The sequence below is a fragment of the Microcaecilia unicolor genome, chromosome 4 (genome assembly GCF_901765095.1).
Source record: "Microcaecilia unicolor chromosome 4, aMicUni1.1, whole genome shotgun sequence".
Classification (NCBI taxonomy): Eukaryota; Metazoa; Chordata; class Amphibia; order Gymnophiona; family Siphonopidae; genus Microcaecilia; species Microcaecilia unicolor.
The window spans coordinates 286,264,379-286,292,221 of record NC_044034.1 but is presented as its reverse complement, the minus strand read 5'-3'; the positions used below and the strand labels follow the sequence as shown (position 1 = coordinate 286,292,221).

The 27,843-nt window shown below is 43.4% G+C and overlaps 1 protein-coding gene across 1 annotated transcript in view; it reads left to right on the top strand.

Moving 5' to 3' along the window:
* GPAT2 (glycerol-3-phosphate acyltransferase 2, mitochondrial) overlaps positions 1-27,843 on the top strand; it is a 122,805-nt gene that overhangs the window by 16,483 nt on the left and 78,479 nt on the right. Inside the window, exons 3-6 of the mRNA XM_030199593.1 lie at positions 2,905-3,000; positions 11,339-11,412; positions 13,188-13,298; positions 17,339-17,491. Of these exons, the coding sequence (XP_030055453.1) occupies positions 2,905-3,000; positions 11,339-11,412; positions 13,188-13,298; positions 17,339-17,491 (434 nt within the window). The remainder of the gene's footprint in view (positions 1-2,904; positions 3,001-11,338; positions 11,413-13,187; positions 13,299-17,338; positions 17,492-27,843) is intronic.

The window sequence follows — 27,843 nt, the reverse complement described above, 5'->3', positions numbered from 1 at the left end:
TGACTCCCCCAGTGGTCACTAACCCCCTCCCACCAAATAAAACCCACTTTACAAACTTTTTTTTCCAGCCTGTATGCCAGCCTCAAATGCCGTACCCACCTCCATGACAGCAGAATGTGTTCTATCCTCTGACAGCTTTTCCCCAGTTCTTATGTGGGTCTCGGGTGAGTGTGACACCTTTTCTGTTAAGGGCACTGCCGAGTCACATCAGCAATGCATTGTGGTGGGTGTAGGGTATTGGGCTCCGTGATTCCACTAGCTTGTGTTAAATGCTCACGATGTTGGTAGTTGGTAGGCTCTACTCCCATGGTGCTTTTCCCTTTGCTTATTGGGTCAGAGTGTGCCCTGTTTTGTTTCCGGTAGTCCATGAGGTAGTGGCCATTTGTGTAAGACACTTTTAGATCCCTTTCATGTGTTAGCCACGTTACAGCACTTAGTTCTTACCTTGAAAGTTGCTGAAAGAGGGCATTGTACACCATTCTGCCAGCTTGGACCTACTGCTAATCTCAGTACCAGCGAGACTTGTTGCCAGTGGGGCACAACCCGTGATCTGCAGTTAACTGTGAGTAAAGGTGCTTATTCAAATAAAGGACGTTTTCAGCGAGATTAGTCTTCAGGTGTGAACTGCTGTGCCAAGGTTATACACCTGCAACAAATCCTGTCCCTGGAGCACTTTTAGTGGGTACTGCGGTGCACTTCAGGCAGGCAGACCCAGGCCCATCCCCCCCCACCAGTAACACTTGTGGTGGTAAATGGGAAGCCTCTAAAACCCACTGTACCCACATGTAGTTGCCCCCTTCACTCCTAAGAGCTATGGTAGTGTTGTACATTTGTCCCTCCCACGACCAAATGGCTTGGATTAGGACGTTTCTGAGCTGGACGTTTTTAGTTTCCATTATCGCAAAAAAAAAAAAAAACCCGCCCATCTCGGGACCAAATCCATGGCATTTGGTCCGTCCAAACCGTATTTTCGAAACGAAAGATGGACGCCCATCTTTTTCAATAATACGGTGTGTCCCGCCTCTTCACATACCCGTTTTCGGACATAGACGCCCATGGAGATGGGCGTTCGCGTTCGATTATTCCCCTCTAAATCTGTTAGTACACCTTAGTAATGTGACCCCTTAATTACTTGCCTTTTAAGCCCAAGGCACAACAGCCTCTGCAGAGCAGACAGTGTGGAATGGGAGGTGACTCATAAGGCCAAAAGAAAGCTTGGAAAGCAATGAAAGTTCCATCAGAGGCTGGAGGGTCTCAAAGGTAGAGGTTCAAAATGGAGAAGAGAAGGGGTACTCTATCCTGCTTATAATCGAACGAGAAAAACGCCCAAGTTCCGACCTAAATCGGGAGATGGACGTTTATCTCACAAAAACGAATAACACTGTTTAATCGAAAGCCGAACTTGGACGTTTTCAACTGCACTCCATCGCGGAAGCATACAAAGTTGACGGGGGCGTGTCGGAGGCTTGGTGAAGGCGGGACTGGGGCATGGTTATCACCTGAACAGAGATGGGCGCCTTTCGCCGATAATGGAAAAAAAGTATGCGTTTGTAGCTAGAATTTAGGGCACTTTTCCTGGACCCTGTTTTTTTCATGAATAAGGCCCCAAAAAGTGCCCTAAATGATCAGATTACCACCAGAGGGAATCGGGGATGACCTCCCCTGACTCCCCCAGTGGTCACTAACCCCCTCCCACCACAAAAAATGATGTTTCACAACTTTTTATTTTCACCCTCAAATGTCATACCCACCTCCCTGGCAGCAGTATGCAGGTCCCTGGAGCAGTTGTTAGGGGGTGCAGTGGACTTCAGGCAGGTGGACCCAGGCCCATCCCCCCCTACCTGTTACAATTGTGCTGCTTAATGCTTAGTCGTCCAACCCCCCCCCCAAACCCACTGTACCCACATGTAGGTGCCCCCCTTCACCCCTTAGGGCTATAGTAATGGTGTAGACTTGTGGGCAGTGGGTTTTGAGGGGGATTTGGGGGGCTCAACACATAAGGGAAGGGTGCTATGCACCTGGGAGCTCTTTTTTACCTTTTTTTTTTTTTTTTTGTAAAAGTGCCCCCTAGGGTGCCCGGTTGGTGTCCTGGCATGTGAGGGGGACCAGTGCACTACGAATCCTGGCCCCTCCCACGAACAAATGCCTTGGATTTATTCGTTTTTGAGCCGGGCGATTTCATTTTCCATTATCGCTGAAAAGTAAAAACGCCCAGCTCACAAATTGTCGAATAAAACATGGACGTCTATTTTTTTTGAAAATACGGTTCGGTCCGCCCCTTCACGGACCCGTTCTCGGAGATAAACGCCCATGGAGATAGACGTTTTCATTCGATTATGCCCCTCCATGTGATGCATGTACTACTCAAAGCAGGTACCTATATGCTGCCTGTTAATTCTCACACCCTGGGGCAATGCTGTATCTGGGAGAGGCCACTAACACAACTGCCCCCCCCCCAAAAAAAAAGAGAAGGAAAATGAACCAAAAAAAAACCTTTGCAAAAAATAATCAAAAGGGACTAGTGGACTAAAGGGCAATATGGCCAGTAACCCGCTGAGACAAAATGCCCAAGCTGTCAATCACTAATCCCAATGTGATATATAACCCACTTGTGCTATGAGCAATGTTAACTTAGTTCAAACGATCAACTCAATCTTGATAGATCAATGTCAAAAATCATTAGTTCACTGTATGGATGTCATACTGAGTGCTGCTTGAAACCATGTTCCCTCTGTGGGCCTTGTTCTGGTGTCTTGCATGGAGTACTGAGCGCACGTTGGTTTCCTTCAAGACTTTGCATGCAGTATTAATGTTGTGGACTCTTTTCTCTCCTGCCTGGTCTTGTAGATTCATGGATTATGCTCACTTTTCCCTGTTCATTCATTTTGGCCTTTCTTTCCCCAGGTGATATTCAGGCCTCTTGGTCTTGAAGTGAAGTTGATTTTTTTGTACCGTCCATTTGTGGGAAGCTGTTGCCAGAAGTGTACTCCAATTAGCTGGGTAAGGACTGCTGGTTGTGGGGAAGATGTGGAAGGAAGGGCTAATATGTTGACGGAAGTGAAGGAAAGGTAAGCATGTGAGAGAGGAAGTTTGGATATGCAAGTATAGTTGTACAGGAGCAAGGGGTATAAAGGATATGAAGGGAGGTAAACATGTAGGTATCAGAGATGGTAAAGAATGGATAAGCTTTTAAGGAATGGGATAAATGGAAAAAATGAAAGAAAGGTATGTTTGAGAAGGTAGATAGAGATTGGATGTATAGGGGAGGGAAGTAAAAGTGGTTTGTGTCTAGGAGAGGGATGAAAGGGCATGTCATGAGGAGAATGATGGAATGAATGTTTGGGCAAGAGATATAAAAATATTGGTGTGTTGAAAGGGCAGGAATTGCATATATTATGGTAGGAATAAGTAGAGATGGTGTGTTGAGTTGGGAGAAAGGATATATATGCTTTTTAAGACTAATCAACTTAGTTAAGTGGACTTGAGGGGATAAATCGTTTGGTTTCTATTTGTCTCATTTTTATCTACTTGTAGGAGCACTAATTGGGTGTTTTTACTATGGTTACACCTAGAGGATGATTTGCTCCTGTTATTTCTCCCTGCAGGGGAGATCAGGGCTGTATTAACATTAACAATATAACTTATATTCCACCACATACCTCCCTGTTCAGAGTGGATCACATTTAGAAGAAACTAGACATTTCCAGGAAATACAATAATCAAACCTCAATTTAACATTCAGGGAGAAAATTAACCCAATCTGCTTACTTTGGCAGAACAAATTTCCTAAATAAATGAGTTTCAATGTTTTCAAAATTGATAATAACTTAAGGAAGAAAATAAAAAAAGTCCGAACATCTTATCAAGATGGGCAGCTTGAAATGAAAAAAGATTGAGTATCCTAGATCTTTTCATAGTTTTTAAAGAAGGAAAAATGAATAAAGCTGTTGATCTAGTGCCCAGTTGGAATTATATATTATGATTTATCAGATATAAATAATAATTGGTGTATATGGCAAGCAAGCATACAAATAATTCTTTTGGTAGCAAATGGACACTATCCCCTGATAACTAAATCTATTTAACTGGCCAGGAGGGGACTTCCGGTTGGGGAATGGAGTAGCGAGACGGAAGGTGAAGCTGCTCCGGGACACTAAGTACCCTGCACTCGCAAACAGCGCCCTTAATCACGGAAAACCGATCAGCTGCAGAGCTAAAAACACCCCGCACAGAAATTTGAACGAAAATGGTGGCGATGGCGGCGAAAACGGGACGGAAAGAGCCCAAAGAACGAGCACGCCCAGGAGACAGCAAAATGGCGGAGGCAGGCGCCCCTGACTCACCATCGCCCAGCTCACTGTGGGCCGCCGAAATCACGGAAGAAGTGAAGGCGGCGGTGGAACAAACAGTAGGGCAGAAACTGCAACAGATCCTAGACAAGCTGGACGGGATGGAGGAGAGGCAGGCCACGTTGGTCACAGAGCTCCACGAGGCACAGCAGCGGTTGGGACAAGCAGAGGAAGAGATCCGGAAGGTGGTGGAGGAGCGCCCGAAAATAATCGGCAGGTTGGAAGAAGTGGAGGCGAGACTGGAAGATCTGGAAAACCGCTCGCGGCGGAACAACCTGAGACTGGTTGGTTTGCCAGAAAATGTGTCGGAGCGGAACCTCGCCACGTTCCTGGAAAAATGGCTGCCGGAAGCGGTGGAGAAACAAGGCCTCGTCGGCAACCTGAAAATTGAGAGAGCTCATAGATTGCGGGCCCGGAGAGAAAATTCTGACAGACCACGGGTAGCAATACTAAAGATACTGAACTATGCGCACAAAGCAGAGATCTTACAAAGCCTAAGAGCCGGGAAGCAGCTACAATATCAAGGCAAGAAAGTGCTGTGCTTTCAAGACTACTCAATGAAGGTTTCTGCAGCAAGAAGAGAATTCGGGCCCATCTGTACCAAATTGTTTGGTCATAAATACAGATTCAGCCTCCTTTATCCAGCGCGGTTGAAGGTGATTAACAACGGACAAGTGATGTACTTTGATAAAGTGCGGGAGGCTGAAGAATATGTTGACAAATTAATAAAAACAGGAGGCGGTGAACAAGAAGGGAATACTGGCTGAAAGAGTTAGACCCTGCAGAACCAGACGGAGATGACGTTAAACCCACACTAATAGAAGGCTGGAGAAGGTTACCAGAGGGATGTTGCACATGTTGGTGCCGGTTTTGAAGTTGAGACTCGTATGACTTTTCAAATAATGAAAAATTGGTATAGGTGATAAGGACACACAAGGGGGCGGAGCCCTAAGCGCAGAAGGAGAGTGTCCTAATCCTGGGGACACGGAAGTCGTACTGCCTTAGGGCATGTTTGGGGTAAAGTATGTAAGAGGGATTAAAGAAGGGATGGGGGTGGGAGGAGAGGGGGAGGGAGGGTCGGGCAGAAATAAGGGGAATGGGCAGGGGGGGGATAAAAGGAAGTGTCGAATGTGGACGAATGAGATGTATGAATGTTGGGACCGGATGAGGAGCAGTAGGAATGGTGAGAAAAAGAAAATATGCTGGCTGGGAAGCTTGGGAGGTGGAGGCTGGGACATCTCTCGAGTGATTAAAAGTTGGAAACGGAAGGTGGAGGATCAAGCAAATATTGAGAGGTGTCAGACATAAAGATTATAACATGGAATGTTGGGGGTATACATTCCCCAATAAAGAGACACAAAATTTTAAAAGTACTAAATGATCAAAAAACAACAATAGCCCTCTTACAAGAAACACACTTAACGCGAGAAGAGCATGGCAAATTGAAGAGTTGGTGGGTGGGTGAAATCATGGAGGCCCCAGCAGTGGATGGGAAAGGTGGGGTTATAATCCTGATACGCAAGGGATTACATGTGAAAATTAAAAAGCAAATCAAGGACGAGGGAGGGCGGTATGTCCTGGTGGCTCTAGAAATAGAGAGGCAGCCTTTATTACTATGCAACATATATGCGCCTAATAACTTTGAGAAATCATTCTATAAACAGCTTTTGCATAAAGTGCGGAACATGGGAGAGGGTCCTATTATAATGGGGGGCGATTTTAATGAGGTACGAGAGCCAAGAATGGATAGATCTAATCCGACTGGACGGGAGCTCTCCAGGAGCCAGAGGGGTCTGGGGTTGTTGGAGGAGGCCCTGGAGTTAGTGGATGTATGGAGAACCCTAAATCCATTAGAACGAGACTATACACACTTGTCCAGGGCCCACGCCACGTTATCACGCATTGACTACATAATGATCGCACGGGAGATGTTAACACACGTAAGGGGGACCAGGATTGGGCCAATAGTGGTTTCCGACCACGCTTGGGTATCAGTAGACTTGAGGCTGGAAAGAGAGTCACAGGGAACCTTCCCATGGCGATTTCCTACCTACCTATACAGGGATTGTAAGTTTCAGTCGCAACTACTGAACAGGTGGGCACAATACCAGAAGGAGAATGAAGTGCACAGGGAGGACCCGGTCCTCTTCTGGGAGGCCGCTAAAGCGGTTCTCCGAGGGGAAATAATAGCCTATAACAGTTTTCAGAAGAAGGCGCGGAAACGGGAGGTGTTAGGATGGGAACGGAGGGTGGTAGCATTACGGAGACAATATGGCCATAATCAGACGATAGAATTGCGGGCTAGGTTGCTAGAGGCGCAGCAAACCCTCAATGAGCTATTACAACAACAGGCCCAGAAATCAGCAGTGTATTATAAATATCAACTGTATAAATTTGCCAATAAGGGAGGGAAATTCTTGGCGAACTTAATAAATAAGCAGGTGGGCTCCAGGAAAATGATTACACTGGTGAACAGACAAAAAGAATTGAAACATAAAGATAATGAAATAGCAGAGATCTTTAAACACTTTTATGAAGAGTTATATAAACCACAAGATGAAATAGTGAAACCTAGCGCAACATACCTTAGAAGTGTTGATGTACCAGGGGTGCAGGCTGATGATTTAAAGATTTTGAACGCTGCAATAACCGCAGATGAGGTAGACTGGGTATTAAAACAAAGCCCTCTTGGAAAGGCACCAGGCCCGGATGGGCTTTGTAATGAATTTTACAAAATACTCCGGCCGGAAATCGGACACACAATTTCAGAGGTATTTAATTCGGTGATTGAGCGTAGACAAATGCCTAGCCACTTGAATCGAGCTAACATAACGGTCATTCTGAAACCGGGCAAGCAGGCACATTTACCAGAGTCGTACAGGCCTATATCCCTGCTAAACTCAGAAACAAAATTCATGGCAAAGATATTGGCGAATCGACTGGCTCGATTTTTGCCGGATTTGCTAGAGGAGTCACAAGTGGGCTTTGTGAAAGGCCGGAAAGTAGTTAAAAATCTGAGACGGATAATAGGGGCATTAGAGAGAGTGAAGAGTGAGGGCTTGCAAACCATGTTAATTAGCTTTGATGCCGAGAAGGCCTTTGATAGAGTGGACTGGGGCTTCATGTTTGCGACACTAAGGGCATATGGCATAAAGGGGTTCTTTGCACAGGCCATAGAGACGTTGTATGAGGATCCCAGGGCGAGAGTCAATGTAAACGGGCTGTGCTCAGAATGGTTTAATATAGGCAGGGGAACAAGGCAGGGCTGCCCACTTTCACCACTTCTATTCGTGTTGACTCTGGATCCATTACTGCGAGAAATAAAAAACAATGTAGATATCAGGGGAGTACGAATACAGGACCAGGAGTTCAAAACTGCAGCCTTCGCGGATGATTTACTGGTGTTGCTTACGGAGCCCCGTGGGTCATTGGAGAGGTTGATGGAGAGCCTACAAGAATATGGGGACTTCTCGGGGTTCAAGTTGAACCTAGAGAAGTCAGAGGCCCTAGCACACGAGGGAATAGGACAAGAGGTATGGAGTCAGACAAAGTTACGTCAAGCAAAAACGACATTTAGATACCTGGGGATCAACATGCCAATAGACCCAACACAATTATATAAAACCAATGTCCCAGGCTTGCTTAGAGAAACTAAGACACAATTGGAAAGATGGATGTCATTACCGCTGTCATTGATGGGCAGGATACACTTGTATAGGATGATTATATTCCCAAAATGGTTATATGTACTACAGACTCTGCCAATTAAATTGTTGATTAAAGATCTGAGGGCCCTACAGAGACACGTAGCACGATTTTGCTGGGCGGGGAAAAAATCAAAAATGAGGTGGCAACATGTATATGGGACGCAGGTTGGAGGTGGGTTGGGCATGCCTGATATGAAGGATTATAACCATGCCTGTCTGATAAGGCATGTGAAAGACTGGGTCCTGGGCACATCCACATATACTGATATGAAGTGGGAACAAGCATATTTCCAACCATGGTCCCTGAATTGTTTATTACACTTGGGGGGGAAGAAGCTGCCACCACTGGTGAAAAATAGTGTGTTGTTGCGGCCCTTGAGACAAATTTGGAGAGTGCTATTGGGCCATTGGGGGCAGAATCCGGAAACCAGTGTGCTATTGTCCATAACGGGCAATGTAGAATTCCCAGCAGGAAGAGAAAACCGAGTTTTTAGGGATCTGGAGAGGCAGGGGGTAACGCTGCTGGAGGGTTTTCTCCAGTCGGATGGATCATTGTTATCCTACGAGGAATTTGAAAGAAGATGCGCGGGAGGCCCAATGACTAGGATGGCATATTTACAGTTGGCACATTATCATAGAGGATTGCCCCGATCAGCACTCACATTGGAGTTTGGGGGGAAAGTTCGGGACTTCCTAAGAGGGGATGCAGTGGGACAAACTTCCATATCCTGGTTTCATAAAGCATTAGGAGAATTCAAATCTAAAAAGAATATAGGTGAAGTAGTGAGGAGGTGGGAACAAGAGGTGGGGGGCACTATAGCAGAAGAGAGGGTGATGGCGGCACTTAAAGGGGCTACAGGGATAGTACATAGTGCGGAGTTGCAGGAATGCCAATTTAGAACAATACATAGGGCATATTTCTCGGGCAAACAAGCATGGCATGCAGGGGTGGAAGGGGCAGATAAATGTCAAAAGTGTGGAGAAGGAATGCCCTCTTTGGCACATGGGATGTGGCAGTGTAGACCCATTTGGAGGTTCTGGACGGCTCTTGCTAGGTTTGTTTCAGGGACTTTGGGATTTAGGGTACAACTCACATTTGAGCGGATAATGTTTAGTTCATCCTTGGTGTGGATAACAGGGACGAGGGAAGAGAAGATATTTCTAAGTAAATCCTGTATTCTGGGGAAAAAATGTATACTGAATCACTGGCTGATGGACATACCGCCCTCATACTGGTATTGGAGGAATAAACTACATGCGCTTATACTCTGGGAGGCAAAAGGTGCTCGATACACGCCAAAACGTAGGCAGCAGTTTATTAAAATATGGAAAGCATATTTGAATGTTATAGCTCCTAAAGTTAGAAGCCAGGTTTTGAATGAGTTGGGATGAATGGAGAATGAATGGAGGGGAAGGGGGGGATGGTAGTACTCAAGGGGTTTGGGGGGAGGGAGGGGGGAGAGATTGTGTCGGGCTGCCGGAAGGAGTACTACAAGGAGAATATAGATACGGATTAACATGAACCCTTTATTGGTCTTAAAACGAAACATTGGTCTAATGCAAATGTATATGATATATTCATTCCCCCCCAATCTTTACATATGGAAACAAGGAACACAAAACGGGGGTAGGCTACCCTAATCGGAGCACGGTTACCATTACACTTGAAATAAGACAGTACATGTTGGAAAGATGTACTAAAAGGCTCCAAAAGTATGTGACTGGAGCTAACAACGCAATGTGGTTGGCATCCGTTTGACCCTTACAGATTCCCGAACCTAGAATTTAGCGTTTGTAGTGTAACTATTGAACCATCTAAGAGTTATTGCTGAAATCAGATACAAAGCATAGTGGGATAGAGAGGGGGGAAGGTACATAAGGTTAAAAGACTGATGATTGTAAATAAGAGTGTTTATTTGTTGTTTCACCATTGTGACTGTAACATTATTGCATATACATCCTTATGCTAAGGTGGAAAGTACTTCTTGCTTTGTCAACAATAAAAACCGTTGAAACATAACTGGCCAGGAATGGCTCTTGGCCGGTTATATAGCATTTGAAGTGCCTAACCGTGGATATTCAGCGGGAGATAACCTGTTATCTCCCACTGAATATGTCGGTTAGATGCAGATATTCAGCGCCAAGCTGTCTGTTGAGCGGTCAAAATAGGCCACTAAAAGGTTAACGAGTTAGCGATAAATATCGGCATAGCCGGTTTACTTTTTAGCTGACAAAATAAGCCCAGATATTCAATGATGGTGACTGGAAATGTCCTAGCGTTGAATATCCGTAGTCAGCACCGATTGCAGCACTTATGCTTGTTGCCTTCTGTGGGCTGAATATCGGTCTCTATGTATATAACTTTCTGTTACAGTACAACTAAGATTATTCCAGAGCAAGTTAGTTCTTACACAATATACCAGTGAAATTGAAATTTTGGTAGATCATGCATCAGGTTAGCCTAAAATGTACTTTCATAAATCAAAGAAATTGATATCTGTGTCTCCCACATTATGGGAATGAACCTGTCTCTCCTCTGTTAGCAAGCTGAGCCCTCTGTGTCAGGTAGATCTTCCTCCTCAGCTCCAACTGGCTTTGGGACAGTGAGCCCAGTTCAGCATTGGCTGAATGTTTGCAAGGATGAACAGGATCACGTCCTCTTCTCTGCTTGGAATGTCAGTCTTTCTCGGTGTCTGGTGTGAGCTGGCCCAGCTGTAAATCTTTCTGCTTGCTTTCTTGGCTGTTTCTGGAATCTCTTCCAGAAGATAGTCTCTGTAATACCACAAGCAGTTGTTACAGAGAGGTTAGGAACTTGTGTTTTCTCTGATACACAAAGTCCTGTGCATCAGAGAGCTGCAAATGCCACCAGGTCTTTTTGGTAACTCTGGGTAACGTGTTTTTCTACCTGGGGCAATTTATGTAGCTCACAATGAGGCATATTTTCAAAGCACTTTGGGAGGCTAAGTTCCATAGGTTTCTATGGAACTTTGGGAGGCTAAGTGCTTTGAAAATGAGCCTCCAGGTGTCTCATTCGGACCAATCAGATATAGGTGTACACATGCCAACAGATGTGGTAAGGCCTCGGATAATGAGGGACACTAAGCTGGCCAGATGGTACTTGAGAATAATTTGAATCTACACTATAGTTTGCTCTGTTTACCCTCGGTTATGAGACACTTCCCATCAGGTGATCTCATATCTACTCTTCTGTGCTCTTGTCCCAGAGGAGCATTCCACAGCAATTTTGATGGCTGATGATACTTGTGGTGTTCTTGTTACCAGGAGAACTTCTTTCACAAGACCTACACCAATCTAGGATTTCATAATCCAGTTAAGATCACTGAGGAGAGCACAAGGTAAGCGTCTGTATACAGTTTTCATAGTGTGTATTCCATGCATTACTAAATAGTTAAACCAACCCATCATCCAAAAAGAAAACTCACTTTTCTTGAATTCCAGTACATTCTGGTAGTTGAAATAAGAGTTTTGCAAAGGGAGGATGAGTCTTTGTAGCTGGATGATGATCAGCTGATTACCAGACTGTTGAGTGATTGGAGAGATGGATTCTGAATTTATTGTGTTGTTTATCATTATTAGATTTTGATAATACCACCTTAGTTGCATAGACAAGTCAAAGCAATTTACATAAAAATCTAAATTCTATAAGGAAAAGGAACTCCATGAAAATGACAGGAAAAGCACACAAGGCATAATCAATACTGCAGTCCTGGGACCCAGAGCAATATCCTCAGAGCGGTCTCCATCACCAGGGAACAGCAACAGCAACAAAAAGAATGGGGAAGGCAATAAAACTAGTAATTTGTCAAGATGGATGTTAAATTTAAGTGAGAGAAGGCTGTCTGCCTGACTGGGTGTATGCTTGATTTCATTGAGAAAATGATGTTGAGCATTAGGTAAAACGAGGATGCATTTCCAGAGGTCGGGAAGGACTGCTTGTTCTCTGAGCCCAAGAAGGAGAATTCTTCCCTTTGGGAGGGAGTACTCCAAAAGCTAAGGGGTTAAGAAAATGACCAGTTTGATCAGAGCATGTACATTGGGCTGAAGCCTGAACCTGATAGGTCTCTCATTGACTTGAGAAAATGGCTCACAATCAAGGTTTGACCTATGAGAACAGATTACAAGCTTTAGCTCTGTCTTATATGCTGCGTCTACAAATACAAAACAAATGTTTTCATGCACACACAGCTTTGGGGACAGACTAGTGCAAGTGCTGGGGTAGGAGAATTAGTAAGTAGAGCAGTGGTGAAAAGAAGGGGCTCAGGAGATAGTGGTTGCTGGGGGGGGGGGGGGGGGGGGGGGGGAGAATGTTTAGATGGTATGGCAAGGAACAGCTGTAATAAGTCCCTGAGGAGAGAAGCAAGAGAGAGAGGGAGGAATCTATGAGTAAAGGATAGAACAGTAGATGCAGTTGGTGGGGGTGGGTGTAGGAAGGAGTTACTGAGGAAAGCAGCCAAAATCTTGTGTTTGGAGAAGGCTCAGCAATTATTTATTTGGGGGTTTTGATATTCAAAGTCACTTAACCGATTAGCAGGTGTCACTAAGTGCAAGTGGGAAGGATATTTATAGCAGCACTAACCAATATGAACTCCTACCACATGTCAGCACCATCTTGACAGTGCCAGGGTGCTATATGGGCAAGAGCTGAGGTTATTCAGTTATCGGCCATCTTCAGACCGCCAACCAGATACAGTTAGAGCAACAGAAAGGCAATCTAAATATCTCTAATAGCCAGATAGCACTTCCTGGTCAGCGCTGAAACTGGATATTTACTGCTAGCGAGTAGCTGGGCATCAGTGCTAAATAGTCAATGAGGGTGGGGTGGGGGTTCATCCAAAGAATGCAGCCAGCAAGAGGGATAGTATTTAAGAAGAGCTGTAGATGGAGGGGAGGAGCTTTCTGAGTTGGGCATCAGGCATAGGGCTAGGGGAGGGGAGGGATCCTCAAAGAGGATAGTTAGGTGAGACTTTAATGCTGGTGAGCATATGGGTCCCCTGTCAGTGGAGATGGCTGTTTCTTTTGTATTTGAAAAGAACGGTGCAGCGAGCTGGTGCACAATTGTGTCCTGGAAACAAATGTATTCCTTTCCTCTTCCCCCCCCCCCACCTTCTAGGTTTAGGGGCTGGCTGGTAAGGCGGCTCTGTTACATTGTTTTCATGTTTGATCAGAAGATTAAATTGGAGAATACCAGTGATGTACAGGATAAGATCTGTAACAGCAAAAGGTACATCTTACCTGGCTCTGCTCTGTTCTTCCTGTTCTGTTCTCCATTCACTTTATCCTCACATTGACTCTGTCACTCATTACAAGGGACCTGATTTTATCACAAGTGCAGTATCGACCCATAAAGCATAATTGCTTAATTACTAGTAAACCGCTTTGCTGCATCTTTACAAAGACGGTATATTAAGAACCAGATAAACATAAACTAGTATCTGCCAACAAAATGAGCTGTTGCAGAATTGGGAGATGGAGGTAGCTGTACTGGAGAGGAGCTAAGAGGGGAAAGCAGCAGCAAATTGAGGTTGGGGGAGAATTTTAAAATGGTTTGGGTGAGTTTCTAGAGGAAATGTTTCTCTAAACCATTTTTAGTCATGTAGATTTGGGAAAACTATCATTTATCTTTGTGAGTGAGCTGCAAGAAATAGATCTGTACCTTGGGATCCTACCAGGTACTTATGACCTGGTTTAGGCAGTGTCATAGGACACTGGGCTCAGTGGACCTTTTCTCTGGCCTTGTGTGTCACATTTTATATTCTGATGAGAATGGAACAGGACCTATAAAAACAAATCCTTGGAGGGAGGGAAAAGCAGTTGGCTGCAATGTTGGGGCCAGGAAGGAGTTTTCATATGTTGGTACACCACAAAATGTAAGTAGTTTTCAAAAATACCCTTTTGACAAAATTGCTAGAAGGGAATGGAAACTTGCTAAAATCAGGTCTCTGTCACCTATACTGCGTCTCATTGTCCTTTTCCCCCTTTGCCCCCCTCCTCCTGTTGCCATTATAAGACTTCTTTCATGAGACTTAAATGATTTCCCACTTAAGTCTGCACAATCTCTGTTTTATTATTGAAAAATAGTCATGGCAAAAGTTAGGCACTGTTGATCAAATTGTATGTTTCAATGAATCCCTAAGTGAACAGAAGCTGACACAACTCTACATGTTATAAAGTTAAACATGAACACCTTTTCTGCACATTTTAAATCAAAATTACTATTTATTTGCAGTTTTACAGATTCAGAATGTTAAAAAAATGTTAATCTGTAAACTGCACATGTGGGAAAGAATAGTAAAACATTGAGTTTGAAAATGGACCAAATGGGAATAGGGATTCCAGAAAACTAAGGCACCCCCCCAAAAAAAAATGGTCCAGTGCATTTCTATGGGAAAAGAAATATTAACTTCTAAAGTATTGAAACTTAGGGGTCCTTTTACTTAGGTGCCCTAACATTTAGCGTGAATCTTCTTCAGGAACTCGAGATGTAAATTGCTAAAGTTTCACTAAACAAAAGAAAAGAGAAAAGTGCCACTACTCTAATGGTGCATTTTTCTCTTTTCTTTTGTTTAGTGAAACTTTAGCAATTTGCATCTCGAGTTCCTGAAGATTTATCGAAACCCTGCAGAGTCGGACTCGCTATGATTCTGCTAGAGAAGGCAACACATAGAGTCATGTAGCTTAGGGACGTTGGGACGCTGAGACACAGAGAAAATCGAGATCGATCAATGTCGAGGAATGCAGTACCGGTGTGCTGACGAACGAAATAGAAAGATGTGGATACGAATTGGAAATCACCTGGGTGTGTGCACACCCGATAAAATCAAGTTAAGTGCGCCCATAATTAAGGTTTATTGCTATGTAGAAATCATTAAGTATATTATGAGAGGTTGATATAGAACTAGCACACAAAAAGAGTGTATGAAATGTTGCATATCTGCAACTACATTGGAAGTTGCCATACAGTTGTTATGATTGGGGTCTGAACCCCTCTCAAACTTACCTCTTTCCTGGGAGTCAGCTTCTTAGCTGGCTTCTGTTTCTTTCTCTGTCCTTTCTGAGCTGGCTCTGTCTCTCTGTGCTGGCAGCTTCCAGCAGCATGGGGTTAATTGTCTCACTATACTGCACTTGTGTGGGTAGTCTGAGTTGCTCTAACTCTCTTTGGGTGTACTGGCTTCAAGTGTTTCACGGTGTTGCATTGATGTGGGTTGGGCCTCTCTGGGTCAGTGTGCTTTTGCCTAGGTCTAGGGAGTGTGACATCATCTGGGAGGGCCTTGATAAGGAAGTGGGTTCTTTCCTTCAGGGCCTTCGCAACGTTTGCTTCTGGCTACTTGCTTTAGGTCCAGGTTAGTTTAGTGCAGTCAGTGTGCACTTGTGACTTGTCTGTTTGACTTCCCTGTTTTTCCCTTTTGTTACGGTGGGTAGCACTGCTGTTAGTGCAGTGCTGGAGTTTGGTGCTGGGAGCTCCCTTGTGAGTAAGGGTTTAGGAAGCACCTTTTGTTGTTGGGGTATTTGGCTTTCCTGCTTGTTTCCTTGTGCTTGCCCCGTTTTCCTCATGACCTGTGGTTAGCTGCTGTAGCTGGGTGCTTTGGAAGCACCAGGGTGAGAACCCATGTTTAGCTGCTGCAGCTTGGTGCTTAGGAAGTACCAGTGTTAAGGTCTGGCATTTGTCTTCCCTTCCTTTTCCCTTGTGGTTTCCCTGCACTTCTGTTAGTGTAGGGCGTAGGGGCACCCCTGTTAGTTTCTGTTGGGAGCACTGCTGTTAGTGGAGGGCTTAGGAGCTTTTCTGTTGGTGCTGGGCTTAGGAACACTTTTGGCCACTTTAGGAGTTAGGTGCACTTCAGTTACAGCTTGTTCCAGTCCTGGTCCCTGTGTCGTCCAGTAAGTCCTGCCGGCTACTCGAACCCATGAGCTCAACTCTTGGGGGGCTTAGTAGCTAAGTGCAGGTGAAGCTGTGTGGACCAGTCCAGTGTGCTCCAGTCCCGTGTTCCAGTCCTGTGTCCTCCAGTCCGGGGGACCAGTCCAGTGTGCTCCAGTCCAGTGTGTTCCGGTCCGGTGTGTGTTCCAGTCGGGTGTGCTCCAGTCCAGTGTGTTCCGGTCCGGTGTGTGTTCCAGTCCGGGGGATTGCAGTCCAGTGTTCCAGTCCTGTGTTCCCCAGTCCGGGGGATTCCAGTCCATGTGTTCCGGTTCGCTGGGCAGTGCCTGCAGTCCCTGCCGGTGTGCTTACCCAGTGTTGGTTGGTGGGTTTTGCCTGCTGCTGTCGCTCCTCGTCAGCAGCCCAAGGGCTCACGTTTGCTCCAGAGCCCAGCCCCGCGGGCTCTGAACCTGAGAACCTGACAACAGTGTATACAGTATGCATGTGGTTGGTGGAGTAAGTGACAGGATTGACCTAGCAATTAAGTTAATAACACTAATATTTCTTTTAGGTGAAGTGTTCATTATTATTTAAAGAAGGGCACTGGTGTGTTTGCTCACATAAAAATTTAAAAAAAACCTTTGGAGAAGTTCTATGATTGAGAAACTTGTCCACCCTTAGAGGCAGAATCTACTTTGTAGTGCAGCTTCACTTGGGTTTGTTAACACTCTGAGAACTTCGCCTTCATTTACAAAAATTTCTTTATATGTTTTCTGGGTCAATCCTTCCACTGTCTCCCCACGTTTATACTCTGGTTCTTTGTAAATGATTCTTAAATGTAAAATAACATAAGAATAGCCATACTGAATCAGACCAGTGGTTCATGTAGCCCAATATCCTGCTTCCAACAATGGCCAAACCAGGCCACAAGTTCCTGGCAGAAACCCAAATAGTAGCAAGATTCTATGATAGGGAGAATTCTACACATATCAACATTCTGTGTAAAATTGACCTTCCAGCTATCTTTCAGATCATTAACACATGAACACAATTTATTTAAAGCTGTTTGTTTTTATATATTCTAACAATTGGTAGCATAAATCCAAGCCAGTTATTTATTTATTTATTTTTTTAATTCCGAGAATGTATAGTTACACAGTTGGCGGCTCTCCTGCTTTCTTCCACCAGCTCCCTCTTTTTCCTTTTACTCTTTTTTTTTTTTTTTTTTACCCTTGGTAGTTCCCTTCTCTTGTTGCCAATCTCCCCTTCATCCTCCCCCCCTCCCCACACACCAGCCTCTCTACTGTTCTTAAGATCTCTGTTGAATGCTTGCTGTGATTCTTTCCTTTTTTTTCTCTCTCCCTTTTCATATCCTGCCTCTTTCTGTCGTTCTCTCCTTCATCTTTTTGCAGGGTGCAGGATGTAGTCACCCAGAGTTTGTCTTCTAAGCCTGGAAGCACAGCAGTATTTTCTGCCTCTCATGGAGTGTCAGCCAGCAGGTGGAAGAGAGAAGTACTGAGGATAATTGGACAGATCCAATCCCCGCTTTCTACTTTTCTGATCAGGTAATTTTCAGATCTTGCAGCGTTTCTCTTTGTTTATTTACTCCCCCCCCCCCCCCAAAAAAAAAATGTAGTATGATAGCGTGAGTATAATTGAGGAGAGGTAACGGAGCTACTAAAGCTTAATCATCAAGAGATTCTCTTGAGTTTGGGCTGAAAGGTAGAGCTACTGTCTCTTGACCAGAAGGTTGTAGCTTCTAAGCTGAGATCTTTTTACATCTCTCGATATATGAGAGTCTGTACTGAATTTATTTTCCTAACTGGTATAGATTGAGTAGAGAGTGAGGAGGGGAGTCTTTGGCTTCCTTGGGCATGTGTACATTCCCACACTAGTAAAGCTGTCCTCCCCTCATTTCAGTATCACAGGTTATGTGAACTGTTCAGATGCATCTCTCTTCTCCTCAGACACTGCAATGGCAAAATCATTCTCCAACAACTCTTTCTTAGTTTGCCCAGTCTCAGGCAGCTCAAGGAGGAAAACAGGTTCCAAAAAAGGCAAAATCTGATCACACTAAGCCCCTACAGCTGCCCAGCAAAAGGCAGAATGCAGAGCAGACTCGCCTAAATCTAATAGGAACATTTTATTCTGCTTGACCAAATTAAGGTGCAAGGCAGATAACAAAGAGATTGGGTGATATCTCAAGAAAAATACATATTTCTCACCAGAGTAAGGGAACTTCAGGGTTCCAATAGTTAATTCTTTAGTAGATATTGGTACGTTTTTAAAGCATGTCTCTGAAAGAGGAGTAACAGTTTATTTCTCTGAGTTCACAGTAACCTATTCCATAGATCAGGTCCACTACCTAGATCCTTGTTGGATGAGAGAGACAAATTTCCTGAGAGGAACATAAAGATTTAGTTGAAAAATAAAGACAAATCAATGTGCAAAGGTATTCAGGAGCAAGACCATGTAAAATTTTGAAAATAAAAGATAAAAGTGAGAATCAAGTTTAAACTGTTATAGGGAGCCAGTGTAGTTTTAAAAGGAATGGAGTAGCGTGATCAGTTGATTTACCACCAAAAACCAGTTTGTGCAGAAACATTTTTGTTCCCCCGATGATTTGACTCTTAGAATGCCAGATCGTAGTGGGTTGAATATGGCTGGTTATTTTATTTGCGATTTCTTTTCTGTAACTTTGATCTTTTTTTTGTACTGTTACTGTTTGTTTTATATGCTTGTGAACCATTTTGATCAGGAAAACGGTATACAAGTGTAAATAATTAAATAGAGAACTGCATAGGCATCAGTTTATCTGGTAGACCTAAAAGAACAATGTTGTTGTAACCTAATTTGGTTAAGATTGTAGTCTGCAGAACTAATTGCAGTTGGAGGTGATGCAAAAATGGTTTGATCCTATGTAGTGATTTGAAATTAGCAAAGGGTTTCCTATTAATTCCATTTATGTGCTTTTACATAGTTAGATTTGAATCTACTGTTATTCCCAACATCTTTATCTGTGTGGAGCGAAACTTCAGAATTAACTAATCTTAGTCAGCATATTGGCCTTCTTCCCACTTACCCATAATATGTTGGTTTTATTGGATTTATTTTTATCCATTAGCTAGCATCCGTTGATGAATTTTTTTCAAACTCTAAATTCATAAGAGTAAAGGTCTCCTTAAGAGTATGTTTGATATGGAACAGAGTGGAAATATCCCAAAAGGGCACAACACTCTCTAGTCTAATCAAATAAAGATTGAATAAAATGGGTGAAAGGGGGGAGCCATGAGGGATATCCTGAAATGTATATCAAGATTTTGATTAATTTTTATTCCAGGGAACCTGTAAAATTCTGTTTCAAAAAGTCAGTTAACTTTAAAAGGCCAGTAAATCAGTTCAGGACCTTGTCAGGGATCCTTATTTCATTTAATCTATACAACAAGATATTCTAATTTACCAAGTCAGATGCTGCTGACAAGTCCAGCTGCATGACCAGAGCTTGTTTACCTTTATCTAGATTCTTTCTTAAATCTGTTAGGAGAGCCAGCATTACTATCTGTGCAATAATTCAAATGAAACCCATATTGCTATGGGTCTAGTACATATGTTTTCAACTAGTCCTCGGGGCACACCCAGCCAGACAGGTTTTCAGGATATCCTTCTGCTGGTACTGTGAAGAAACATAGAAACTTGACAGCAGATAAGGGCCAAACGACCCATCCAGTTTGCCTATCCTCAGTAAGCCTAACTCCACCTTTTCCTAAGAGATCCCACTTACCTGTCCCACGCTTTCTGACAAGTCCTTGTCTCCATGACCTCCACTGGGCGGCCATTCCACACATCCACCACTCTTTTTGTGAATGAGTATTTTCCTAGATTCCTCCTAAGCCTCATTCCAGAGTTTTCCTTCATTTGAAAAAGACCCACACCTCAAGCTATACTAACAACTCTCCAGGTGACAACTACAAGACCTTAGATTTCCTCATCAACGGAGAAAAATCCATCCTCCAGCACATCAATTTTATCATGGTAATCTTAACACACCACAGATGCCAAGGTGTACTTCCAAGAAGACAGTTGATATATTATCAACCTTAGCCCACAATATCGCCCAGGCCTGGTCAGTAGCAGTTTGAGAAACACTGTGCTTGCTAGGGTTACAAGTGAAAGCACTGCAATAGGATCTGAAGACCAACTGGTTTTGAAAAGCAACAGTCACTATCCAAATGGATTTGGATTACCTTTTTAATAAAGAAATCCCTACAGTGAAGGCAAAAGGAGATAGTCTGTCCAAAGGGAAAGTTTTCCACCCCCTCCCAGCCAAAATTATCCTAATAGATGTCTTTCCTCATGGCTGAGGAGCATATCTCCTCCATCTCCATGCCCAGGACATCTGGTCACTGAAAGAATGCGGTTTTCATATTAACCAGCTATAATTCAGAGCCATTGCATATGCCCATTCACAGGTTGACTGCAAAGGAGAAACATCCTTATCCCCACAGACAACCAGGTAATGATGTTATTCATAATAAACAAGGAGGATCAGGATCCTTTTGTCTTTAAGAAGCTATCCAGATATAGTGCTTAATGAAGTGTGTTTTGAGTCACCCTTTAAATGACCTGCTCATCAGAAAGCCTCAATCAAATTGTAGACTTTTTAAGTTATGTTAACATACAACATCTATTTTAAAGCAAACGTGTACTAATCCGATGACTATGCCTGTTAAAGAGGAAAAGACTTCAGAATCTCGGTCTCATCTGATAGTGCTTATAGCTAAACAGCTGACCGCAATGCTTTGCGTGGCTTATCTTCAGCTCACGCTGGCGAGAATCCTCATTAGTCAAAAAACCTGTTATGTTAACATACAACATCTATTTTAAAGCAAACGTGTACTCTACTAATCCGATGACTATGCTTGTTAAAGAGCAAAAGACTTCAGAATCTCGGTCTCAGCTGATAGTGCTTATAGCTAAACAGCTGACTGCAATGCACCGCGTGGCTTAGCTTCAGCTCACGCTGGCGAGAATCCTCATTAGTCAAAAAACCTCTGAAATCCTAGCAATGATAGTGTTATAATAATACTTTATAACAACGATATTCAAAAGTACTTAGCTGCGGTTTGTGCTGGAGTTAGTATACATGTCCGTGCCTGACGGCAAGCTCCCGCTTCGCTCTTCACTTCTTAAGGAGCCGGACTAAAACATCTCTTCACAGCACCTACAACTGTACAAAATATTTAAATAAGTCATGTTCTACAAAAAAAGAGAGATTGGTTAACTCACATATTTTGGATACTCAGGATCACCTTCCACAACCACCAGCCTACTCCATTATGATTCTTAACACTAGACCGGGGATATTTAAACTACTTCCTGTTTGTACGCCACCTATCACGTGGATAAAAGTTAAGGAGCCTAACTCAAAAGTACAACTGTTTGGATCTTAAAGGAACACTTTCCATTCAATCTTATTGTTTAAACCGTTAGGCATCAGGGATCTCAGTCTATAAATCCAACGCTGTTCTCGCTGCGTTAATCGGCGATCTCGATCACCACCTCGAATATATGCAGGCGTGTGATCAATCACTACACATCTAAGATCTTCAAATTTGTGTGAATAATCCGCACAGTGTTGGACAAGAGGGGCATCCATGCGAGAGTACTTCAGATTATGTTTATGATCACTTAATCTATTTTTTAGAGAATGTGTTGTTTTACCCACATATAGTTTGTTACAAGGGCATATTAAAATATATACCACATGGTTCGATTCACAATCTGTGGTGTATCTAAGATTGTACTCGCGACCATCCAGCGGATTGTGAAACGTATTTGTTTTTACCATCAAAGGACAAAAAATACACTTAGTGCAGGGTTGATGGCCCAAATGTTCTTCACTCCCACGTTTTTTTATTTTATCTTGGAGGATTTCTTTCAAATTCGGTCCTCTGGCATATGCTACTCTAAGCACCTGTTTATTAAACACTGGGTGGAGTTGCATGATCTTCCAATGCTTCTTCAAAATCTTAACAGTACTCATGGTGCCTTGCATATATCTCAACACACATGTTTGCAGATTACTGGTGTCTTCCTTTTTCCAAGTATTAAGCAAGTGTTCTCTATGATTGAATTTGGCCCGAGAATAAGCTCGCTTGATAATATAATCAGGATAATCTCTATTCTTGAACTTATATTTCATTTGTTTGGCATGCTTTTTAAATTAGGACAAATGAGAACAAATTCTGCGTGCTTTTAAAAATTGAGCAAATGGAAGACTTTCTCTAGTGCTACGAGGATGATGACTAGTAAAGTGTAGCAGCGTGTTACAGTCTGTAGGTTTCACGTACATAGATGTATTTAACTTGCAGTGTTGTTGAATTATAAGAACATCCAAAAAATTAACAAGCATAGTCATTGGATTAGTAGAGTACACGTTTGCTTTAAAATAGATGTTGTATGTTAACATAACATAAGAGCAAACGCCAAAGATATTGTTTAATAAGACATTTTAAGTTGACAACTCAAACCTTACAACTTGTCTTTGGATCTTGATGATGTAGACCAAATCTTCCAGAAATGGGGCTGGTCAGCGACCAACTTTGTTTTGCTTCTCCAGAGAGCAGGAAGTGCCTTCAATTCTGTTCCCTACACCCCAGCCATCAACTAACAGCTCATGATGCCTTTCCAGTCATCTAGAACCCATATCTTTGTTACGCATTCCTACCCTTTTTGTTCATATCCAGAGTGCTTTAGAAAATATCTCAAGAAGAAGCTCTTGTTCTATAAGTTCCTCATTGGCGCAGGCAGATTTCATTCTCTCACCTATTACTCCTGGTTTTACATGCTTGGTGTCAGAAACTCAACACTATTCTCATAGTTTTGCTAGAACAGATCAGGACTTCAGTCAGTGCAAGACTCGGATGCAGGATGAAGACCCAGACCAATCCAAGAGATTCACTGGGGGGGGAGGGCGATGGTGGATGAATTAGAGGTATATGGACAGGGGAATGTCCCAGTGGAGCTAGTGGACATGCTGAGGACTCATTAAACAGGTGTGGTCCTTACTGATGGGTCGATGATCAAAACTCAAGCGCTATTCTGAATAGCGCCATAAAAATAACACTGGAACAATGCATAAGAACAACGCCCTAATGCTCAAAGCTAATGAAATGCAAATATAGGCGCACTCATAGCTTTGAGCATTACGGAGTTTGGTGCGAGGATTGTCCTTTGCGTGCGCAGAAGAGTTCAGCATTAAGCTCTGCTTCTGTGCGCATACGCCTGGTAAAACCTGAATGTGAAGCACACATTGAGGCATATTTTCAAAGCACTTAGTCTTCCAAAGTTCCATAGGTTTCTATGGAACTTTGGAAGGCTAAGTGCTTTGAAAATGAGCCCCCATTGGCATCTGTTTTCTGCAGCCTAAATATAAGCATTTTCATTTTTTTTCTGAATGCTTGTATTTAGATGCAAGTAACAGATGCCACTGTGTGCTTTGGGTTTTTTAAAAGCATGGCTGCTTTAAATTTAGACACAGGACAAGAACATGAATGTGTGTGCTTCACGTTCAGTTCTGCTGTTTCTCACAACCAGTGCTCAAGGGTTTGCATGGGCTTCCTTCTGCTTCCAAAAGCAATAAAAACTGGTAGATGCCAAATGAATTATGAGACAAGCATGAAAATCATGGGAAATCCTCTCTTCCAGCACCCTGCTCGGATCTGGTGTTATTTGTTTTACAGCGGTAAGGCACCTTTTGTTTCAGGTGCTTTTCTCTGATCATTGAGGAGTAATACAAACTGACCTCATTAATATGAGCTTGACTACATTTGCATGCTATCTGCGCTTTCAGGGGCCGACTATAAAGGTATGGAAACATACTAAGAATTGGTTTCTGGAGGTGCAGAAATACTCATGGTGTTCTCTATTTCAGTTTGACCGAGGAGATATTTAAAGGTTAGGAGAAGATAGGGTTGATTTGTGTGGGGCAATTTTATGATCAGAGCCTAAGGGTGGTTAAACACTTGGGGAGCTATGAGACAAATTTGGGTTAACTAGGCAAGATCTAGTCCTATAATCTACAGGTCAAACATTATATCGAAAGTTCAGGAGTGTTGGGGGGGAGGTAACATGGGGAACACTGCCTTTGAACAACTGTTAGGACCTACATTTCAGAAGGAGGTAGCCTCCCAGATCTACTAGTGCTTCAATAGCCAGAGAGGAGTGCAGTTGGATATATGAGGGGTTGGATGACGCTGAATGGGAGCAGCTTTGACTCAGGGTTCATACTCTAGGTATGGAAACTGCAGTAATGGAAAATGGCTATAAAGTGATTATGTGTTGGTATTATATCCCGATACACGTGGATAAAATATTGCAGAGTGGTATGGGCAGCTATTGGAAGGGTACCCTCTGGCAGGCAGGGTACCTATTTTCATTTGTGGTTGGAATGTGGGAAGGTTCGAAAATTTTGGGAGAGGATATTTTCTGTATTGTCACAAATATTGGATGGGTGAACCTATCTAAGGAAGTTGCACTCCTTAATAAATCAGTGGGGGGGGGGGGGGGGGGGGGGGGGGGGGGGGGGGTGTAGATGAAGGGGTCGATAAACTGTGTTGCTTGGGGTTCATTGCAGCACACCCTGTGTTTAGCACCTACATGGAAACAGTAAATTACACTGGGTTGGAAACTTGTGGTGGACAAGGTACACAACTGGTATGAGATGGGCAAAGTAGCAGCCATCAAACAACATTGACTGGGGCTTTTCGAAAGGAGGTGGAGGACATTTCAGCAATGGAGACGGACTACTTTCTGAGTGGCGTCTACTTAATATTATCTGATGCACGTTGAGGGAGGTTGGGGGTTAGATTTTCTTTTCTTGGTGTATAGTGGGTATAGAAGGAACTGCAGGCATCTGCTTGTTCTTGTGGGGAATTTATCATGTATTATGTTCTTGTTTTTATGTTACATTTCAATAAAGTGTTTCAGTTAAAAGAACAAAAAAAGCTAAAAGGAACACTCAGGAAGGAAAAGGCCATAGCAGAGAGACTAAACTATTTCTTTGCTTTGACACTGATGAAGATGTAGGGGAGATATCCATGCCAGAATTGGTATTTAATGGTGATGAATCAGAGGAACTGGAACAAATCTCTGTAAACCTGTAAGATATAATACGGCAAATTGCCAAACCTAAAGAGTAGCAAACCACCGCAGTTGGATGATATACACCCCAGAGTACTGACAGAACTAAAAAAAACAAAATTGCAGATCTGTTAGTAGTAATTTCTATCTTACCTTTAAATTCAAGTGGTACCTAAAGCTTGGAGGGTGTCCAGTGTAATACTGATTTTTACAAAGTGTTCTAGAGGTGACCTGAGAAATTATAGATGGAGATCCTGATGTCGGGCAAAATTCCTGAACATATACATAGGCATGGTTTAATGGGTCAAAACCACCATGGTTCTAGCCAAGGGAAATCTTGCCTCATCAATCTGCTACTTTTTTATTTTTTGAAAGGGTGAACAAACTTGGGGATAAAGCAGTGGCGTAGCCAGACCTGACTTTTTGGGTGGGCCCAGAGCTAATATGGGTGGGCATTATGTATATAGGTATGAGTAGTGTTTCTCGGGATACTACAAAATAATGCATTAGAATGCTGCCCAACAGCTGCCCTGCATCAACATAAACAACATACATACATAAAAAAACAATATTTGTAAATATAGTTACATTATACCATATCAAACTTGACCAGACATAAGTCTACTATAATAGCAAACATCTCAACACACATGACAGGATCCTGCATTATAATTACAGCAGACATATAAAAATGTATTCAAATTCTGGTAGCACCTCAATAATAGCAATAAAATCCCATCACTGCCAGGTATTTTGTGAAGTAACACTAAATCCTGCAGAGCCTATATTGCAAACCATAACACCAGTTCCAATAACAGTACCTTTAAAAAGGCATCAGTGAATATATACAACAGCAGTATGCATACCATTGGAAAAGCCAGACAAGTCAGACTCATAGATCCCTATACAAACCACATGCCAGCAGAAACTCTCACCTGCTCAGTTACACGCAGACAACAGACCAACCCTCATCAATTACAGAATACAGAACCCAAAATGTATTGAGTTAATTTCTAAGCAGATCACAATTCAATACACATAATTTTAAAACATATTACAAAAACATAAAGACCTTCCCTACCTCCCCCCCCCATTTATCCCAGCAGCCCCTGGCATCAGCTTTTCCCTTTCCTACTCCCAATCCGTCCCCATAGCTCAGCATCAGCCCTTCCCTTCTCTACCTTACCCCCACCCATCCATCCCTGTAGTCCAGTATTTTCCCTTCCCCACCATCCATCCCATAGCTAAGCATAAGCCGTATCCTACCACCCCACCCCTCCCTGTAGCCTAGCTCAGCCCTGTCCTAATCCCTACCCACCCACCCCCATGGCATTAAATATAAAATACTTTTTTTAATGTCCTGGGCAATGCTGAGCCCACCTCCGCACTGGTCCACCCAGAGAAAACTGCCTACATTTTTTTTTAAACCTAGGCACTGCAGAGACCATCCCCACCCAAAAAGCTACCAAAATGAGAGAACTAGACAACTTTTTAAAAATGAACCTGGGTACTATTAAAATTTATTGTTGGTGAATTTCTGAGTGAGGATGAGCTCCTCATTGCCTAAGGCAAAACAGATATGTAATGATTAAATATACCTTTCTTTTTTTCCCTAGGCAGTGAAGAGTCCACCCTCCACCCAGAAGCCCAACACCAGACCAGAGTAATCAAAATGCTGGCTGGTGGTGGGCTTCTGGGTGAGGGTGGGCTTTTCACTTTCTATGGCAAAAAAGAAAGGTATATTTAATCATTAAATATACCTTTTTTATCCTAGGCAGTGAAGTGGTTATCCCACCCAGAAGCCCACCACCACCACCAGCCAGCATTCTGAGTACAAATACAATTGCTACATGACATGTTAAAAAATTTTTAAAACATGTATATGTATTTACTACCTGGCTCCTGTAGTTGTATGGGGCCACGGGAAAGTGCTACTGCTATTACTGCTACTGTGAATGCACTGTGATCAATTAACTCCCCAAGAGAACCGACTTCAAATCATAGACCTGGCCGGCAGGGCACCATGCACAGGCAGGCAAAGTGTGGACTTGAAGCTGCACCGGCGAGCTTTCCCATGCAGCACTGTGTGTGCCGGCATGATGCCATTGTGCCATGCACAACTGCGCACTGCGGGCCCCGGACGGGCCCGGGGGGGGGGAGAGACAACAGTGTGTGGTGGCGTGCTGGCACATGCATGGCGCATGCAGCTAAAGTTGCTTGCTTCAAGAATAACAGTGGCCGCCCGCAACTCCGCGAGACTGTGTCTCTGCGAGATTACATGAGGCCCCGCCTGGCGTCGCGCACTGGCTGAGGAGGAGGAGCTGCCAGTGAGTGCCGACTGATGAGAAAAGCATGTGGGAGGTGGCTGAGCGGGCCGCCGTCTCCGTGAGGGAAGAAACAAAGGCCGTGGAAACAGTGTGGCTGCTCGGCTGCTGTAAATCTGGGCGGGCCTGAGCTGAAATTGGGTGGGCCTGGGCCCACCCAGGCCCACCCGTAGCTACGCCCCTGGGATAAAGGTGTTTATCTGGATTTTCAGAAAGCATTTGATAAAGTATCTCATGAATGACTCTTGCAGAAATTAAGTCATTGGATAGGTGGCTGTGTCCTACTATGGCAGTGTCCTTCTAAGAACCGGTTAAAAGATAGAAAACAGCGAATGGGGTTAAATGGTCCATCCAGTCTGTTGAACTGTGCTGGGACCTCTGCTTTTTTTTTCATTTGCATTTATAAACTTTTATTACATAAAGATAATACTTGAAAATACCACAAAGTAAAC